This window comes from Lepisosteus platostomus, chromosome 5 (assembly GCF_059453375.1).
Source record: "Lepisosteus platostomus isolate fLepPlt1 chromosome 5, fLepPlt1.hap1, whole genome shotgun sequence".
Lineage (NCBI taxonomy): Eukaryota > Metazoa > Chordata > Actinopteri > Semionotiformes > Lepisosteidae > Lepisosteus > Lepisosteus platostomus.
In genome coordinates this window covers 1,896,612-1,918,909 of record NC_142615.1, presented here as the reverse complement: position 1 = coordinate 1,918,909, position 22,298 = coordinate 1,896,612, and the positions used below count along the sequence as shown (strand labels likewise).

At 52.1% G+C, this 22,298-nt stretch overlaps 1 protein-coding gene across 1 annotated transcript; it reads right to left on the bottom strand.

Annotated features, from left to right (window-relative positions):
* Positions 1 to 283: 283 nt before the first annotated feature.
* LOC148662393 (complement factor B-like) lies at positions 284 to 21,462 on the bottom strand. The gene is made up of 18 exons (XM_088631834.1): positions 21,312 to 21,462; positions 20,276 to 20,464; positions 17,810 to 17,995; positions 17,514 to 17,687; positions 16,981 to 17,091; positions 15,684 to 15,820; positions 14,931 to 15,066; positions 13,090 to 13,221; positions 12,813 to 12,908; positions 12,045 to 12,182; positions 11,092 to 11,207; positions 9,949 to 10,093; positions 9,387 to 9,525; positions 8,744 to 8,820; positions 7,950 to 8,062; positions 6,956 to 7,085; positions 6,522 to 6,571; positions 284 to 544 (listed from the first exon to the last, which is right to left on the bottom strand). Exons 1-18 carry the CDS (start codon positions 21,367 to 21,369, stop codon positions 368 to 370), a joined length of 2,304 nt encoding a protein of 767 aa, XP_088487960.1. The 5' UTR covers positions 21,370 to 21,462; the 3' UTR covers positions 284 to 367.
* Between the last annotated feature and the right edge of the window lie 836 nt (positions 21,463 to 22,298).

Genomic DNA, 22,298 nt, shown 5'->3' with positions numbered 1-22,298 from the left:
TACAGTCGGGGTCCCAGTGCAGGGTGAGACTCTACAGTCGGGGTCCCAGTGCAGGAGGAGTCTCTACAGTCGGGGTCCCAGTCTGGGATGAGTCTCTACAGTCGGGGTCCCAGTGCGGGGTGAGTCTCTACAGTCGGGGTCCCAGTGCAGGAGGAGTCTCTACAGTCGGGGTCCCCCCAGGATGTCCCTACAGCCCCACGCTGTGTGTGTACCTGTATCTCCTGCGTCTGGGTGTGATCCTATCGGGTCTGATAAAAACACACACGCTCTAGAGCTCAGCAGCTGAAGTGAAGGGGTTTATTGGTCTCAAGAGAGCCGAGCCAGGGGAATCTCACATACTGGAGGTCTCTCTCCCTCTCTCTCTCTCTCAGTCGATGAACTCCAGGCGCCCCGGGGGGGCCGCTGCGTCCTTGGCAAGGTGTTTCTTGAGGAAGTCCTGCACCTTGAACAGGCTGATGTGATAGTCCCTGGAGGTGGATGTGGCTTCCTCACGAGAGTGAGACGTGGGACACAGGTTTGTGTTTCCCCAGCTGATCACCCCCACCTTAGAGACACCGAGAGAGGGGTTAATACACACACACACTGACTGGACACTCCAGTACATGAACACTGCACTGAGAGAGAGAGGGGTTCATACAGACACACTGACTGGACACTCCAGTACATGAACACTGCACTGAGAGAGAGAGAGGGGTTCATACAGACACACTGACTGGACACTCCAGTACATGAACACTGCACTGAGAGAGAGAGAGGGGTTCATACAGACACACTGACTGGACACTCCAGTACATGAACACTGCACTGAGAGAGAGGGGTTCATACACACACACTGACTGGACACTCCAGTACATGAACACTGCACTGAGAGAGAGAGGGGTTCACACAGACACACTGACTGGACACTCCAGTACATGAACACTGCACTGAGAGAGAGAGGGGTTCATACACACACACTGACTGGACACTCCAGTACATGAACACTGCACTGAGAGAGAGAGGGGTTCATACACACACACTGACTGGACACTCCAGTACATGAACACTGCACTGAGAGAGAGGGGTTCATACACACACACTGACTGGACACTCCAGTACATGAACACTGCACTGAGAGAGAGAGGGGTTCACACAGACACACTGACTGGACACTCCAGTACATGAACACTGCACTGAGAGAGAGAGGGGTTCACACACACACACTGACTGGACACTCCAGTACATGAACACTGCACTGAGAGAGAGAGGGGTTCATACAGACACACTGACTGGACACTCCAGTACATGAACACTGCACTGAGAGAGAGAGGGGTTAATACACACACACTGACTGGACACTCCAGTACATGAACACTGCACTGAGAGAGAGAGGGGTTAATACACACACACTGACTGGACACTCCAGTACATTAACACTGCACTGAGAGAGAGAGGGGTTCATACAGACACACTGACTGGACACTCCAGTACATGAACACTGCACTGAGAGAGAGAGAGGGGTTCATACAGACACACTGACTGGACACTCCAGTACATGAACACTGCACTGAGAGAGAGAGAGGGTTCACACAGACACACTGACTGGACACTCCAGTACATTAACACTGCACTGAGAGAGAGGGGTTCATACACACACACTGACTGGACACTCCAGTACATTAACACTGCACTGAGAGAGAGAGGGGTTCATACACACACACTGACTGGACACTCCAGTACATGAACACTGCACTGAGAGAGAGAGGGGTTCATACACACACACTGACTGGACACTCCAGTACATTAACACTGCACTGAGAGAGAGGGGTTCATACACACACACTGACTGGACACTCCAGTACATTAACACTGCACTGAGAGAGAGGGGTTCATACACACACACTGACTGGACACTCCAGTACATTAACACTGCACTGAGAGAGAGAGGGGTTCATACACACACACTGACTGGACACTCCAGTACATGAACACTGCACTGAGAGAGAGAGGGGTTCATACAGACACCCTGACTGGACACTCCAGTACATGAACACTGCACTGAGAGAGAGAGGGGTTCATACAGACACACTGACTGGACACTCCAGTACATGAACACTGCACTGAGAGAGAGAGGGGTTCACACACACACACTGACTGGACACTCCAGTACATGAACACTGCACTGAGAGAGAGAGGGGTTCACACACACACTGACTGGACACTCCAGTACATGAACACTGCACTGAGAGAGAGAGGGGTTCACACACACACACACTGACTGGACACTCCAGTACATTAACACTGCACTGAGAGAGAGAGGGGTTCATACAGACACACTGACTGGACACTCCAGTACATTAACACTGCACTGAGAGAGAGGGGTTCATACACACACACTGACTGGACACTCCAGTACATGAACACTGCACTGAGAGAGAGAGGGGTTAATACAGACACACTGACTGGACACTCCAGTACATGAACACTGCACTGAGAGAGAGGGGTTCATACACACACACTGACTGGACACTCCAGTACATGAACACTGCACTGAGAGAGAGAGGGGTTCATACAGACACACTGACTGGACACTCCAGTACATGAACACTGCACTGAGAGAGAGAGGGGTTCATACAGACACACTGACTGGACACTCCAGTACATGAACACTGCACTGAGAGAGAGAGGGGTTCATACACACACTGACTGGACACTCCAGTACATGAACACTGCACTGAGAGAGAGAGGGGTTCATACACACACACTGACTGGACACTCCAGTACATGAACACTGCACTGAGAGAGAGAGGGGTTCATACACACACACTGACTGGACACTCCAGTACATGAACACTGCACTGAGAGAGAGAGGGGTTCACACACACACACTGACTGGACACTCCAGTACATGAACACTGCACTGAGAGAGAGGGGTTCATACACACACACTGACTGGACACTCCAGTACATGAACACTGCACTGAGAGAGAGAGGGGTTCATACAGACACACTGACTGGACACTCCAGGACATGAACACTGCACTGAGAGAGAGAGGGGTTCACACACACACACTGACTGGACACTCCAGTACATGAACACTGCACTGAGAGAGAGAGGGGTTCATACACACACACTGACTGGACACTCCAGTACATGAACACTGCACTGAGAGAGAGAGGGGTTAATACACACACACACTGACTGGACACTCCAGTACATGAACACTGCACTGAGAGAGAGAGGGGTTCATACAGACACACACTGACTGGACACTCCAGTACATGAACACTGCACTGAGAGAGAGAGAGGGGTTCATACAGACACACTGACTGGACACTCCAGTACATGAACACTGCACTGAGAGAGAGAGGGGTTCATACAGACACACTGACTGGACACTCCAGTACATGAACACTGCACTGAGAGAGAGAGGGGTTCATACAGACACACTGACTGGACACTCCAGTACATGAACACTGCACTGAGAGAGAGAGGGGTTCACACAGACACACTGACTGGACACTCCAGTACATGAACACTGCACTGAGAGAGAGAGGGGTTCATACACACACACTGACTGGACACTCCAGTACATGAACACTGCACTGAGAGAGAGAGGGGGGTTCATACACACACACTGACTGGACACTCCAGTACATGAACACTGCACTGAGAGAGAGAGGGGTTCATACAGACACACTGACTGGACACTCCAGTACATGAACACTGCACTGAGAGAGAGAGGGGTTCATACACACACACTGACTGGACACTCCAGTACATGAACACTGCACTGAGAGAGAGAGGGGTTCATACACACACACTGACTGGACACTCCAGTACATGAACACTGCACTGAGAGAGAGAGGGGTTCATACACACACACTGACTGGACACTCCAGTACATGAACACTGCACTGAGAGAGAGAGGGGTTCATACACACACACTGACTGGACACTCCAGTACATGAACACTGCACTGAGAGAGAGAGGGGTTCATACACACACACTGACTGGACACTCCAGTACATGAACACTGCACTGAGAGAGAGAGGGGTTCATACACACACACTGACTGGACACTCCAGTACATGAACACTGCACTGAGAGAGAGGGGTTCATACAGACACACTGACTGGACACTCCAGTACATGAACACTGCACTGAGAGAGAGAGGGGTTCATACACACACACTGACTGGACACTCCAGTACATGAACACTGCACTGAGAGAGAGAGGGGTTCATACACACACACTGACTGGACACTCCAGTACATGAACACTGCACTGAGAGAGAGAGGGGTTCATACACACACACTGACTGGACACTCCAGTACATGAACACTGCACTGAGAGAGAGAGGGGTTCATACACACACACTGACTGGACACTCCAGTACATGAACACTGCACTGAGAGAGAGAGGGGTTCATACACACACACTGACTGGACACTCCAGTACATGAACACTGCACTGAGAGAGAGAGGGGTTCATACAGACACACTGACTGGACACTCCAGTACACTAACACTGCACTGAGAGAGAGAGGGGTTCATACACACACTGACTGGACACTCCAGTACATGAACACTGCACTGAGAGAGAGAGGGGTTCATACACACACACTGACTGGACACTCCAGTACATGAACACTGCACTGAGAGAGAGAGGGGTTCATACAGACACACTGACTGGACACTCCAGTACATGAACACTGCACTGAGAGAGAGAGGGGTTCATACACACACACTGACTGGACACTCCAGTACATGAACACTGCACTGAGAGAGAGAGGGGTTCACACACACACACTGACTGGACACTCCAGTACATGAACACTGCACTGAGAGAGAGAGGGGTTCATACACACACACTGACTGGACACTCCAGTACATGAACACTGCACTGAGAGAGAGAGGGGTTCACACAGACACACTGACTGGACACTCCAGTACATGAACACTGCACTGAGAGAGAGAGGGGTTCATACACACACACTGACTGGACACTCCAGTACATGAACACTGCACTGAGAGAGAGAGGGGTTCACACACACACACTGACTGGACACTCCAGTACATGAACACTGCACTGAGAGAGAGAGGGGTTCATACACACACACTGACTGGACACTCCAGTACATGAACACTGCACTGAGAGAGAGAGGGGTTCACACAGACACACTGACTGGACACTCCAGTACATGAACACTGCACTGAGAGAGAGAGGGGTTCATACAGACACACTGACTGGACACTCCAGTACATGAACACTGCACTGAGAGAGAGAGGGGTTCACACACACACTGACTGGACACTCCAGTACATGAACACTGCACTGAGAGAGAGAGGGTTCATACAGACACACTGACTGGACACTCCAGTACATGAACACTGCACTGAGAGAGAGAGGGGTTCATACAGACACCCTGACTGGACACTCCAGTACATGAACACTGCACTGAGAGAGAGGGGTTCATATAGACACACTGACTGGACACTCCAGTACATGAACACTGCACTGAGAGAGAGAGGGGTTCATACACACACACTGACTGGACACTCCAGTACATGAACACTGCACTGAGAGAGAGAGGGGTTCACACAGACACACTGACTGGACACTCCAGTACATGAACACTGCACTGAGAGAGAGAGGGGTTCATACAGACACACTGACTGGACACTCCAGTACATGAACACTGCACTGAGAGAGAGAGGGGTTCACACAGACACACTGACTGGACACTCCAGTACATGAACACTGCACTGAGAGAGAGAGGGGTTCATACACACACACTGACTGGACACTCCAGTACATGAACACTGCACTGAGAGAGAGAGGGGTTCACACAGACACACTGACTGGACACTCCAGTACATGAACACTGCACTGAGAGAGAGGGGGGTTCATACAGACACACTGACTGGACACTCCAGTACATGAACACTGCACTGAGAGAGAGAGGGGTTCATACACACACACTGACTGGACACTCCAGTACATGAACACTGCACTGAGAGAGAGAGGGGTTCATACACACACACTGACTGGACACTCCAGTACATGAACACTGCACTGAGAGAGAGAGGGGTTCATACACACACACTGACTGGACACTCCAGTACATGAACACTGCACTGAGAGAGAGAGGGGTTCATACACACACACTGACTGGACACTCCAGTACATGAACACTGCACTGAGAGAGAGAGGGGTTCATACACACACACTGACTGGACACTCCAGTACATGAACACTGCACTGAGAGAGAGAGGGGTTCACACACACACTGACTGGACACTCCAGTACATGAACACTGCACTGAGAGAGAGAGGGGTTCATACACACACACTGACTGGACACTCCAGTACATGAACACTGCACTGAGAGAGAGAGGGGTTCATACACACACACTGACTGGACACTCCAGTACATGAACACTGCACTGAGAGAGAGAGGGGTTAATACAGACACACTGACTGGACACTCCAGTACATGAACACTGCACAGAGAGAGACACACTGGTTTGCCCTCTGACCTGGAAGAGACGGCTCTTTCTCGACATGAACACAGCTCCTCCTGAGTCCCCTGCAGAGGGAGGGAGAGAGACAGGTGACAGAGCTGGAGAGGACTTGGAGGATGAACACAGGAGAGAATACGGTACAACAGACACTGGAGCTCCAGATCAAAGTGATGTCACACCTTTGGTCCCCCTCCTGATCCATGTGATGATGTCATACCTTTCCAGCCTCCAACCCCCCCGATTCATGGGATGATGTCATACCTTGGCCCCCCCATCCATGTGATGATGCCATACCTTTGCCCCCCCACTGATCCATGTGATGATGTCATACCTTTCCCACCCACCCTGATCCATGTGATGATGTCATACCTTTCCCACCCTCCCCCCCACCTTGATCCATGTGATGATGTCATACCTTTCCCTCCCCGATCCATGTGATGATGTCATACCTTTGCAAGTCATGTCGTCGCGGGTCGGTTCTGTCCCACCGGTACAGAGGAATCGCTCTGTCACAACCTTGTAGGGGTCCGTCGCTGTGATCCCTTCAGCCTGCAGGGCGTCTCTGACACAGCTGTCTCTCTGCGCAGACCACACAGCGTCAACACAACACCAACACAACTGACACGGCGTCAACACGACACCAACACAGCATCTTCACAACACCAACACAACTGACAGTGTCAACACAACACCAACACAGCTGACACTGCAATACAGCATCTTCACAACACCAACACAGTTGGTCATGTTGACGCTTGTTCACAGCGTCAACATGACACCAACACAACTGACACAGCGTCAACACAACACCAACACAGCTGACACCCCAACACAGCATCTTCAGAACACCAACACAACTGACACAGAGTCAACACGACACCAACACAACTAACACTGCATCTTCACAACACCAACACAACTGACAGTGTCAACACAACACCAACACAGCTGACACCGCAACACAGCATCTTCACAACACCAACACAACTGACACAGAGTCAACACAACACCAACACAACTGACACAGGGTCAACACGACACCAACACAGCATCTTCACAACACCCACACAACTGACAGTGTCAACACAACACCAACACAGCTGACACTGCAATACAGCATCTTCACAACACCCACACAACTGACACAGCGTCAACACAACACCAACACAGCTGACACAGCATCAACACAACAGCAACACAGCTGACACCTCAACACAGCGTCAACACAACACCAACACAACTGACACAGCGTCAACACAACACCAACACCACAACTGACACAGCAACATCATCATCACAACTGGCAGAGCCCACACTGTGTCTGACAATGCAGTCTCTCTCACACACACACACACACACACACACACACACACACACACACACACACACACACACACACACACACACACAAACACACAAACACACACACACACACCCTCTGACCTTGCCTCCCAGCTTGATGATGACGTTCCTGGAGAGAATTTCATCTCTGTCTCCCTGACTCTCAGGGCTCATGAAGTTGGCCGACACCTCATCCTTGTCCAGCAACATCGCCTCTGGACAGCAGAGCACAGAGAGGAGAGAGCAGTCAGAGACAGGAGAGAGAGAGTGAGCCTGTCTCCCAACACTGCTCCGTCTGTCTACAGTACACACACTGGACACAGGCCGACCTGGCTGTCCAGAGAGGACAGGCTCAGTGACCACAGCCTGGACACAGACACTGGACACAGGCAGACCTGGTTGTCCAGAGAGGACAGGCTCAGTGACCACAGCCTGGACACAGACACTGGACACAGGCAGACCTGGTTGTCCAGAGAGGACAGGCTCAGTGACCACAGCCTGGACACACACACTGGACACAGGCAGACCTGGCTGCCCAGAGAGGACAGGCTGTGCTCCCACTGCCAGCGGGGAGAAATAGAGACAGAGGTGCACTTCCTACTGCACTGGGACAGATACTCTGGGATTAGAGAAACGTTCTTCCCGAAAATTCAGAAATCTAGTCCCAGAGTTCCCACACCTGCCAGAATCACGAGCAAAAGCCATCAAGCATCTTCAGTCCTGAGCTTCAACAACATGAATGCGCAGTTTGTTCCCCACCCCCACACCCCTCTGTGTACAGTAGAGCCTCCTGTCCTGACTGGAGGAGGATCCCCTGGATGATCTCAAAACACTTAAACACACGGCGATGAAAATAATCAAAGAAAGAGAAAGATAAGAAAAAAACTCAAACTCACCATGATCAGCGCAAGTCACCTTACCAAACAACCTCAGAGCTCGACTGGCACCTTTGGTACATGGGATACAGATGGGCCTGAGAGAGAAAGATGAGTACAGACCCTCACACAGACACCGGGGACACTCCTCACACAGAGAGAGCAGCACAGACCCTCACACAGACCCCAGAGACACTCCTCACACAGAGAGAGGAGTCCAGACCCTCACACAGACCCCAGAGACACTCCTCACACAGAGAGAGGAGTCCAGACCCTCACACAGACCCCAGAGACACTCCTCACACAGAGAGAGCAGCACAGACCCTCACACAGACCCCAGAGACACTCCTCACACAGAGAGAGGAGTCCAGCCCCTCACACAGACCCCAGAGACACTCCTCACACAGAGAGAGGAGTCCAGACCCTCACACAGACCCCAGAGACACTCCTCACACAGAGAGAGGAGTCCAGACCCTCACACAGACCCCAGAGACACTCCTCACACAGAGAGAGGAGTCCAGACCCTCACACAGACCCCAGAGACACTCCTCACACAGAGAGAGGAGTCCAGACCCTCACACAGACCCCAGAGACACTCCTCACACAAAGAGAGGAGTCCAGACCCTCACACAGACCCCAGAGAGACCGTGTTACTCATGGTCACCTGGCTTGTCTTGACATTATCACGTCTTTCTCCAGTTCAATCAGAGCAACGTCATAGTCATAGAACTCTGGGATCCCCTCGTCCTTCTTCAGCCCGATGTTATAATCAGGGTGAATGCGTAGACTCTTTATTTCCTTCTCTGAAAGAGGCAGAGAGAAGGGCTGGCGATGAGAAATTGCCTTGGAAGGAAAAAGAGATCAACATCCGGCCATGTTGTTTCGAAACCGTACAGTTAACGCAGACCGATAACCTGGCTTCTTTCTACGAATGAAACCCTGGATGATATAATCAACACCCTGACATAACATCCCAACATCAGAAAGATGACAAACTTCGGCCAATTTGGCGGTTAATAGTTAATCATCAGGGCTGGGCAGCTTGTTCCCCACCCCCACCCCCCTCTGTGTACAGAAGAGCCTCCTGTCCTGACTGGAGGAGCTCACCCAGCTGTGTCTGGAGAGAAGCCAGGGTATCGGCTTCAACCACAGGGCTGGGCAGCCTGTTCCCCACCCCCGCCCCCCTCTGTGTACAGAAGTGTCTTCGGCGAGAGGGCGATTCTCACCCATCTTGTTGGACGTCTCCACACTGTCGTCGACGAGGACCTTGACCTGGTGCATCTCGTCGTCGGGCTTGAAGCAGTGGGCGGCGGTCAGCACGAAGCGCGAACTGAGCAGCGAGCCCAGGCAGGACTCGGAGGTGGGACTGCGCTGCGGTGGAGGGTGGGAGAGGGAGGGGTTTATCGCCCCCACAGCCACGGTCGGCTCCAGAGAGAGAGTGTGTGTGTGTGTGTGTGTGTGTGTGTGTGTGTGTGAGAGAGTGTGTGTGTGTGCGTGTGTGCGAGAGAGTGTGTGTGTGTGCGTGTGTGTGTGTGTGTGTGTGTGTGTGTGAGAGAGTGTGTGTGTGTAAGTGTGAGTGTGTGAGTGTGCGAGTGTGCATGCGTGTGTGTGTGTAAGTGTGCGTGTGTGTCTGTGTAAGTGTGCGTGTGTGCGTGAGTGTGTGTCTATGTAAGTGTGCGTGTGTGTGTGTGTGAGTGCGTGTGCGTGTGTAAGTGTGCGTGTGTGTAAGTGTGCGTGCGTGTGTGTAAGTGTAAGTGCGTGTGTGCGTGTGTGTGTAAGTGTGTGTGCGTGTAAGTGTGTGAGTGTGTGTCTGTGTGAGTGTGTGTCTGTGTGAGTGTGTGTGTGTCTGTGTGAGTGTGTGTGTATGTTTGTGTGCGTGAGTGTGTCTGTGTAAGTGTGCGTGTGTGCGTGTGTGATATGTGTAAGTGTGCGCGCGTGTGCGTGTGTAAGTGTGTGTGAGTGTGTGTGAGTGTGTGTGTATGTGTGTGTAAGTGTGCGTGTGTGCGTGAGTGTGTCTATGTAAGTGTGCGTGTGTGTGTGTGCGTGAGCGTGTGTGTGTGTGCGTGAGTGTGTGTAAGTGTGCGTGCGTGCGTGCGTGCGTGCGTGTGTGTAAGTGTGCGTGAGTGTGTCTGTGTAAGTGTGCGTGTGTGCGTGTGTGAGTGTGTGTGTGTAAGTGTGCGCGCGTGTGTGTGTAAGTGTGCGCGCGTGTGTGTGTAAGTGTGCGTGCGTGTGCGTGTAAGTGTGTGTGAGTGTGCGTGTGTGAGTGTGTGTAAGTGTGCGTGTGTGTGAGTGTGCGTAAGTGTGCGTGTGTGTGAGTGTGCGTGTGGCTGTGGCCTGTCCAGTTGGGGCTCTGAGCTAGCTCTACTCACAGTGATCTTGATGGTCACCAGCCAGGGATAGTTCTGCCTCTTGGTCTTCGTGGTGTCCATGGCCTCATCCTTGTAGGTCCTGTACAGCCCACACAAGCCCACATTTTCACCCTCATCTACACAGGAGGAGAGAATGGAGCTGGAGACCGTCTCTTCTGCCCGAGACACGCGGCTCTCCCGTCCAAAACACAGACACTCATATTCAACAGTGGATGAAAACTGTGTCTGTTTCCAGACCGGTTCTTCCAACTCAGGATCGCGGAGGAGGTGGGGACCACACACACACTCACACACCCTGGACAGGACACCAGTCCATCACAGGACACACACACACACTCACACAGCCTGGACAGGACACCAGTCCATCACAGGACACACACACACACACACACACACACACACACACACACACACACACACACACACACACCCTGGACAGGACACCAGTCCATCACAGGACACACACACACACACACACACCCTGGACAGGACACCAGTCCATCACAGGACACACACACACACACACACACCCTGGACAGGACACCAGTCCATCACAGGACACACACACTCACACACCCTGGACAGGACACCAGTCCATCACAGGACACACACACACTCACACACCCTGGACAGGACACCAGTCCATCACAGGACACACACACACTCACAGACCCTGGACAGGACACCAGTCCATCACAGGACACACACACACTCACAGACCCTGGACAGGACACCAGTCCACCACAGGACACACACACACACTCACACAAACTCGGACCAATTTACCCAGAAGGCAATTCACCCAATGCTGTTTGGACTTCTTTAAATTGAGCTCCAAGAGGAAACTCCTGCAGAGACGGGGCGAACACGCAAACTCCACACAGACAGCACCTGCGCCGCAGAGTAATACATGATTGGACGCCTAACGAAGAGCTCGCTGGTGAGTCCCATACCTATGATGTCATCAAACAACTTGTCTAGGTTGGTCACATCCTGCATCACAAAGAAATGCTTCTCTCTTGGCTTGTGTGACACCAGATCGTTAATCTCATCTGGCTCAATCTCGCTTCCCACGCCGAACACATACATATCTGAGTGAAGAGAGAGAGAGGGGTTAAAGGTCACTGTGGCTCTGGGCTCATGAGGACAGTAACTGGCTCAGTTCAGTCTCTGAGACCCCCAGTCCTTCAGGGGCTCTGGGGGTCCTCAGTCAGGGGTTAAAGGTCACAGGCCCTGAGAACTCCAGTCCTTCAGGGGCTCTGGGGGGGGGGGGGGTCTTCAGTCAGGGGTTAAAGGTCACTGTGACTCTGGGCTCGTGAAGACAGTAGCTGTCTCAGTTCAGTCTCTGAGACCCCCAGTCCTTCAGGGGCTCTGGGGGTCTTCAGTCAGGGGTTAAAGGTCACAGGCCTTGAGACCCCCAGTCCTTCAGGGGCTCTGGGGGTCCTCAGTCAGGGGTTAAAGGTCACAGGCCTTGAGAGCAGAGCTCAGTCCTTCTGGGGCTCTGGGGGGTCTTCAGTCAGGGGTTAAAGGTCACAGGCCCTGAGACCCCTAGTCCTTCAGGGGCTCTGGGGGGGGGGGGGGGGGGTCTTCAGTCAGGGGTTAAAGGTCACAGGCCCTGAGAGCAGAGCTCAGTCCTTCTGGGGCTCCGGGATGTGGAGTCTTCAGTCGGGGGTTAGAGGTCGCCGCCAGCCTGGCCTCTTCCTGTGACGTGTCTCTCTCACCCAGATAGTCCTCCTTGTTCTCCTCTCGGAGGGCGTAGACCAGTTCCTTGATCTTCCTCACCACCTCCAGTGGATTCCCACCCATGTTGGCTCTGCCTGGCGAGGGAGAGACACCCGGAGAGGTGACCCCGGAGCACCACGGCGGGGCCCGCCCACACCCCCCCCGTCCAAAGACAACACCTGAGGCCCGAGCTATTGACCGATACCATGTCAATCGATCCATCACGCGCTCAATTAATGAATGTCCTGTTCACGAGGAGGAGGATGTAGAGTTTACCGTCGGTGAAGAGGATGATGACGTGTCGAATGTCCTTAAATTTCTTCTCATCTTGTGCTTTCAGGAAATTCATTTTGTTGTAGATGCTGTTAAAGGCTTCTCTAATATTGGTGCCGGTCGCATCTCCATGACCTGAAACACAAAGAAAATGCCTGACATCACTGACTTCATGGACTGATCTGACCTATTAACATCATTAACCCTGACTTTACTGTAGGCCCCAGACTGGGCTGTGTATTAACATCATTAACTGTGACTTTACTGTAGACCCCAGACTGGGCTGTGTATTAACATCATTAACCCTGACTTTACTGTAGGCCCCAGACTGGGCTATGTATTAACATCATTAACTCTGATTTTACTGCAGACCCCAGACTGGGCTGTGTATTAACACCATTAACCCTGATTTTACTGCAGACCCCAGACTGGGCTGTGTATTAACATCATTAACCCTGATTTTACTGCAGACCCCAGACTGGGCTGTGTATTAACATCATTAACCCTGATTTTACTGTAGACCCCAGACTGGGCTGTGTATTAACACCATTAACTCTGATTTTACTGTAGACCCCAGACTGGGCTGTGTATTAACACCATTAACCCTGATTTTACTGCAGACCCCAGACTGGGCTGTGTATTAACATCATTAACTCTGATTTTACTGTAGACCCCAGACTGGGCTGTGTATTAACACCATTAACCCTGATTTTACTGCAGACCCCAGACTGGGCTGTGTATTAACATCATTAACCCTGATTTTACTGCAGACCCCAGACTGGGCTGTGTATTGACATCATTAACCCTGATTTTACTGCAGACCCCAGACTGCGCTGTGTATTAACATCATTAACCCTGATTTTACTGTAGGCTCCAGACTGGGAGTTGTATTAACATCATTAACCCTGATTTTACTGCAGACCCCAGACTGGGCTATGTATTAACATCATTAACTCTGATTTTACTGTAGACCCCAGACTGGGCTGTGTATTAACACCATTAACCCTGATTTTACTGTAGACCCCAGACTGGGCTGTGTATTAACATCATTAACCCTGATTTTACTGCAGACCCCAGACTGGGCTGTGTATTAACACCATTAACCCTGATTTTACTGCAGACCCCAGACTGGGCTGTGTATTAACACCATTAACCCTGATTTTACTGCAGACCCCAGACTGGGCTGTGTATTAACATCATTAACCCTGATTTTACTGTAGACCCCAGACTGGGCTGTGTATTAACACCATTAACTCTGATTTTACTGTAGACCCCAGACTGGGCTGTGTATTAACATCATTAACCCTGATTTTACTGTAGACCCCAGACTGGGCTGTGTATTAACATCATTAACCCTGATTTTACTGTAGACCCCAGACTGCGCTGTGTATTAACATCATTAACCCTGATTTTACTGTAGACCCCAGACTGGGCTGTGTATTAACATCATTAACCCTGATTTTACTGCAGACCCCAGACTGTGCTGTGTATTAACATCATTAACTGTGACTTTACTGCAGATCCCAGCCCATTACTGTAGTTCGCATCATTAACCCTGATTTTACTGTAGTTAAACAATGACTTTACAGTAGACCACAGCCTGGGTTGATGTATTAATATAATTAACATCCGACTTTACTGTAGACTACAGACCAGGGTGGCGTATTAGGGTCTTGAACACTGACATTACTGTATACCCCAAACTGGCCTGGTGTATTAACATAATTAATATCTATTTCACCATAGAGCACAGCCTGGGATGGTGTATTAACTTTACTGTAGACCCCAGACTGAACAGGGGTATAAATATAATTAATTCAGAAAATATATACTATGACACTCACTGCTGTATTGGAATGTTTTCAACTGGTGCTTTACAATGGCCACATCATTTTGATCGTCGAGGATATTTACAATTTCCTTCACATCAGTGGCGAAAGACAGGATGTTGTAATTTGGGGTGACTTCAAAGTTACTGATCTGGGCATAGAGACAGAGAGATGAGTACAGACCCTCACACAGACCCCAGAGACACTCCTCACACAGAGAGAGGAGTCCAGACCCTCACACAGACCCCAGAGACACTCCTCACACAGAGAGAGGAGCCCAGACCCTCACACAGACCCCAGAGACACTCCTCACACAGAGAGACGAGTCCAGACCCTCACACAGACCCCAGAGACACTCCTCACACAGAGAGAGGAGTCCAGACCCTCACACAGACCCCAGAGACACTCCTCACACAGAGAGAGGAGCCCAGACCCTCACACAGACCCCAGAGACACTCCTCACACAGAGAGACGAGTCCAGACCCTCACACAGACCCCAGAGACACTCCTCACACAGAGAGAGGAGTCCAGACCCTCACACAGACCCCAGAGACACTCCTCACACAGAGAGAGGAGTCCAGACCCTCACACAGACCCCAGAGACACTCCTCACACAGAGAGAGGAGTCCAGACCCTCACACAGACCCCAGAGGCACTCCTCACACAGAGGGAGGAGTCCAGACCCTCACACAGACCCCAGAGACACTCCTCACACAGACCCCAGAGACAGGGCCAGTCACTCTGTTCCCCGAGGCGTGTCTGTCTCACCTTGTCTATGAGTGTGTCGATACAGTTCTTGGAAACCTCAAAGTCCTTTTTCCCCACGCTGTCAGACGCGTCCAGAGCGATGTAGATGTTCAGCTTTCCTCCCTTTATCATCCTGATCCTCCTCCCCAGGTCCTTTTCTGGGGGAAATCGAGAAGGAGGAGGGGGAAGGGGGTGACGATGGCGGTGAACCCACTCTTCGGAAATCCCTTCGCTACGCGGCTATGTTTTTTGTCCTGCGCCCTCACGCAAACAGCTAACGTCTTCCCGACACTGCCTCGCAACGCTCTGGGGTTTGGGGTCAGTTCTGGAGATGGGGGAGGCTGTCTGTGTGGAGTCTGCACGTTCCCCTGACGTTCGCGTGGGTTTACTCCAGACGTTCTATTTGACAGCCCCACCCTCCAGAGACATGCTGGCAGGTGAACTGGCTTCTGGAAACAGTGGCCCAGGTGTGAGTGTGTGTGTCTGTGTGTGTACTAATCTGAGCATCTCTCCCAGTGTAATAACCTGAGTATCTCTCCCGGTGTAATAACCTGAGTATCTCTCCCGGTGTAATAACCTGAGTATCTCTCCCGGTGTAATAATCTGTGTATTTTCTCCCAGTGTAATGACCTGAGTATCTCTCCCAGTGTAATGACCTGAGTATCTCTCCCAGTGTAATAATCTGTGTATTTTCTCCCAGTGTAATGACCTGAGTATCTCTCCCAGTGTAATGACCTGAGTATCTCTCCCAGTGTAATAACCTGAGTATCTCTCCCAGTGTAATAACCTGAGTATCTCTCCCAGTGTAATGACCTGAGTATCTCTCCCAGTGTAATGACCTGAGTATCTCTCCCAGTGTAATGACCTGAGTATCTCTCCCAGTGTAATAACCTGAGTATCTCTCCCAGTGTAATGACCTGAGTATCTCTCCCAGTGTAATGACCCGAGTATCTCTCCCAGTGTAATGACCTGAGTATCTCTCCCGGTGTCATGACCTGAGTATTTTCTCCCAGTGCAATAACCTGAGTATCTCTCCCAGTGTAATGACCTGAGTATCTCTCCCAGTGTAATGACCTGAGTATCTCTCCCAGTGTCATAATCTGAGTCTCTCTCCCGGTGTAATAACCTGAGTATCTCTCCCAGTGTAATGACCTGAGTATCTCTCCCAGTGTAATGACCTGAGTATCTCTCCCAGTGTCATAATCTGAGTCTCTCTCCCGGTGTAATAACCTGTGTATGAAGATGATTTAAAAGTGTTGGAAAATGGCTGAATGAGCCCGTGAACGCTGGCGCCCGTGAGGGGCCTGTATCTGCTCACCGGATGGGCCCGCGCCCTGCTGCTGCTCGCTCCCAGAAACCTCCAGCACGTTCCCCAGGGAGGCTGTGAAGGCCTGGGCCGCCTCAGCAGGTGTGTCGTAGGTGTGCTTGTCTGGGGGGGGAGAGGGGCGCGGAGTGAGACAGGAGGTGGGGACACACTGCCCGTCTGTCTGTCTCTCTCTCTCTGTGGGTCCCTGTCCACTCTGCTGACCCTCTGTGTGCCTGTCCACTCTCCTGACCCCCTGGATGTCTCTCTGTGGGTCCCTGTCCACTCTCCTGACCCTCTGTGTCCCTGTCCACTCTCCTGACCCTCTGTGTCCCTGTCCACTCTCCTGTCACACTGTCTGTCTCTCTGTGTCCCTGTCCACTCCACTCTCCTGACCCTCTGTGTGCCTGTCCACTCTCCTGACCCCCTGAATGTCTCTCTGTGGGTCCCTGTCCACTCTCCTGACCCTCTGTGTCCCTGTCCACTCTCCTGTCACACTGTCTGTCTCTCTGTGTCCCTGTCCACTCTCCTGACCCACTGTCACTCACAGTAGCAGCTGGGCTCAGTCCCACTCCACTCTCCACTCTCCAGACAGACTCGCTCGTTGGACCCCAGCAGGTAGAGGTCTCTCTCGCAGCGGTAGGTCACCTTGTCATCAATCCCAAAACGACTTCCTGTCCGCTGCATACCTGGGGGGACACCAGGGTCTGGACACTTACCAGCTAAGAGAATATGAGAGAGAGAGGGGTTAATACAGACACACTGACTGGACACTCCAGTACGCTGAGAGGAAGGGGCTGCCTCTGCAGTGAGAGCTGATTGGCCCAGGGCAGGCGTCACTCACAGCTGCTGTCACAGATGGGCGTGGCCCCGCTCCACTTCCCATTGGGCTGGCAGGTGCGGGAGGCGGAGCCTATGTGCTTGTACCCCCCGTAGCAGCTGTAGTGCGTCACGTTGTTGACGTAGTAGAGCCTCTGGGTGGGAGACACGGAGCCATACTGGATCACCAAGGGGTTGGGACAGGTCACCACTGGGAGAGAGGGGAGAGGAGAGGGGGGTGTCAGAACTACCAGCACCACACGCATGGGTCACACCTCAGTACTGACCAACACCAGCCAACACCTCACCACTGACCACCACTGACCAACACCAGCCAACACCTCACTCATCACTGACCACAACTGACCAACACCTCACTCATCACTGACCACCACTGACCAACACCTCACTCATCACTGACCACAACTGACCAACACCTCACTCATCACTGACCACCACTGACCAACACCAGCCAACACCTCACTCATCACTGACCACCACTGACCAACACCTCACTCATCACTGACCACCACTGACCAACACCAGCCAACACCTCACTCATCACTGACCACCACTGACCAACACCTCACTCATCACTGACCACAACTGACCAACACCAGCCAACACCTCACCACTGACCAACACCTCACCACTGACCACCACTGACCAACACCAGCCAACACCTCACTCATCACTGACCACAACTGACCAACACCTCACTCATCACTGACCACCACTGACCAACACCAGCCAACACCTCACTCATCACTGACCACCACTGACCAACACCTCACTCATCACTGACCACCACTGACCAACACCAGCCAACACCTCACTCATCACTGACCACCACTGACCAACACCTCACTCATCACTGACCACCACTGACCAACACCTCAATCATCACTGACCACCACTGACCAACACCAGCCAACACCTCACTCATCACTGACCACAACTGACCAACACCTCACTCATCACTGACCACCACTGACCAACACCAGCCAACACCTCACTCATCACTGACCACCACTGACCAACACCTCACTCATCACTGACCACAACTGACCAACACCTCACTCATCACTGACCACCACTGACCAACACCTCACTCATCACTGACCACCACTGACCAACACCTCACTCATCACTGACCACAACTGACCAACACCTCACTCATCACTGACCACCACTGACCAACACCTCACTCATCACTGACCACCACTGACCAACACCTCACTCATCACTGACCACAACTGACCACCACTCACTCATCACTGACCACAACTGACCAACACCTCACTCATCACTGACCACCACTGACCAACACCAGCCAACACCTCACTCATCACTGACCACCACTGACCAACACCTCACTCATCACTGACCACCACCTCACTCATCACTGACCACAACTGACCAACACCTCACTCATCACTGACCACCACTCATCACTGACCACCACTGACCAACACCAGCCAACACCTCACTCATCACTGACCACAACTGACCAACACCTCACTCATCACTGACCACCACTGACCAACACCAGCCAACACCTCACTCATCACTGACCACCACTGACCAACACCTCACTCATCACTGACCACCACTGACCAACACCAGCCAACACATCACTCATCACTGACCACCACTGACCAACACCTCACTCATCACTGACCACAACTGACCAACACCTCACTCATCACTGACCACCACTGACCAACACCTCACTCATCACTGACCACAACTGACCAACACCAGCCAACACCTCATCACTGACCACAACTGACCAACACCTCACTCATCACTGACCACAACTGACCAACACCAGCCAACACCTCACTCATCACTGACCACCACTGACCAACACCTCACTCATCACTGACCACCACTGACCAACACCAGCCAACACATCACTCATCACTGACCACCACTGACCAACACCTCACTCATCACTGACCACCACTGACCAACACCTCACTCATCACTGACCACCACTGACCAACACCAGCCAACACATCACTCATCACTGACCACCACTGACCAACACCTCACTCATCACTGACCACCACTGACCAACACCAGCCAACACCTCACTCATCACTGACCACCACTGACCAACACCTCACTCATCACTGACCACCACTGACCAACACCAGCCAACACCTCACTCATCACTGACCACCACTGACCAACACCTCACTCATCACTGACCACCACTGACCAACACCTCACTCATCACTGACCACCACTCACTCATCACTGACCACCACTGACCAACACCTCACTCATCACTGACCACCACTCACTCATCACTGACCACCACTGACTCACTGCTGGTGGCGGGGGGGCTTTGCTGAAATTGAGTGACAGGAGCTTTTTCCACCACCCCTGCCCCCCCCCACAAAAAACTGAGCAGAACCGCCCCCCCCCGTCTCCCGGCGCCGCAGTCCCGGTCCCGGTACCGGAGCCGACCCGTCCCACTCACTCTTGCAGCGCGCGGGGAAGGCCGTGGGTCTGGGGAACCAGTTCCCATCCCTCCTGCAGAGGCGCGTCGGGGGGGAGGGGTAGAAGTTAGTGGGGCAGGAGTACTTGACCACACTGCCCACAGTGGTTCCATTCGACAGGGAGAACTCTCCTCCGGATATAGACAGGTCCACGTCCGCACACCTCTTACCTGAGAGAGAGAGAGACACACCGACTGGACACTCCAGGACATGAACACTGCACTGAGGGAGAGAGGGGTTCATACAGACACACTGACTGGACACTCCAGTACATGAACACTGCACTGAGAGAGAGAGGGGTTCATACAGACACACTGACTGGACACTCCAGTACATGAACACTGCACTGAGAGAGAGAGGGGTTCACACAGACACACTGACTGGACACTCCAGTACATGAACACTGCACTGAGAGAGAGAGGGGTTCATACAGACACACTGACTGGACACTCCAGTACATGAACACTGCACTGAGAGAGAGAGAGGGGTTCACACACACACACACTGACTGGACACTCCAGTACATGAACACTGCACTGAGAGAGAGAGGGGTTCACACAGACACACTGACTGGACACTCCAGTACATGAACACTGCACTGAGAGAGAGAGAGGGGTTCACACACACACACACTGACTGGACACTCCAGTACATGAACACTGCACTGAGAGAGAGAGAGGGGTTCACACACACACACACTGACTGGACACTCCAGTACATGAACACTGCACTGAGAGAGAGAGGGGTTCATACACACACACTGACTGGACACTCCAGTACATGAACACTGCACTGAGAGAGAGAGGGGTTCATACAGACACACTGACTGGACACTCCAGTACATGAACACTGCACTGAGAGAGAGAGGGGTTCATACACACACACTGACTGGACACTCCAGTACATGAACACTGCACTGAGAGAGAGAGGGGTTCATACACACACACAGACACACACTGACTGGACACTCCGGTATAATTTCAGTGCTCCAGATGGTTTAAGAGACTCAGAACTTACCCGCTGCGGCCCAGAGAGAGACAGAGGCCCACACCAGTCCCCAGAGCACGAGAGCCATCTTCGCCGATCAGCGCAGGGTGGAGAGTGAACCGAGGGGGACAGGGACAGAGGCGGCCCCATCACGACCCTGTCACTGTTTAACTGCTGATCAAACACGGCGATCGATCACAGCCTGGCCCCTCACCCTCATCCAAACTCCTCCGATCTCTACAGGACTGACGAGGTGGCGCCCTCACTCCTTTCCCGAGGGCTCCCTTCTCGATCCCAGTGGCGGAAGCTCCCAGCTCCTCGGTCGCCCGCGGGGCTCGGCTCTGACGGCCTCAGAGCAGACGAGAGATCGCGGTCGGGGGGGGGCGATCCGAGCCCCACCCAGAATCAGGGGAGACGGGCAGAACCGGGAGGAATCTGGGGCCGAAGGCTGTCGTCTTCAGCGTTTAAGAGCTATACAAACTGTATAGACACACACACACCTGTACAGACTCTTATTGGACACACTGTATAGACACACACACTCCTGTACAGACTCTTACTGGACACACTGTATAGACACACACACACACACACACACACTCCTGTACAGACTCTTACTGGACACACTGTATAGACACACACACAGCTGTACAGACTCTTATTGGACACACTGTATAGACACACACACACACTCCTGTACAGACTCTTACTGGACACACTGTATAGACACACACACACACTCCTGTACAGACTCTTACTGGACACACTGTATAGACACACACACAGCTGTACAGACTCTTATTGGACACACTGTATAGACACACACACACACACTCCTGTACAGACTCTTACTGGACACACTGTATAGACACACACACACACTCCTGTACAGACTCTTATTGGACACACTGTATAGACACACACACACTCCTGTACAGACTCTTATTGGACACACTGTATAGACACACACACACACACACTCCTGTACAGACTCTTATTGGACACACTGTATAGACA

Bases quoted from the DNA above. Each gene is read 5' to 3' on its own strand.
- LOC148662393 (XM_088631834.1), bottom strand. From the start codon at position 21,369: ATGGCTCTCGTGCTCTGGGGACTGGTGTGGGCCTCTGTCTCTCTCTGG. The intron at 17,092-17,513 runs GTGAGTGACAGT...CTCCCCCCCCAG, and splicing joins GACTGAGCCCAGCTGCTACT to ACAAGCACACCTACGACACA. The intron at 545-6,521 runs GTCAGAGGGCAA...GGTGTCTCTAAG, and splicing joins GAAAGAGCCGTCTCTTCCAG to GTGGGGGTGATCAGCTGGGG.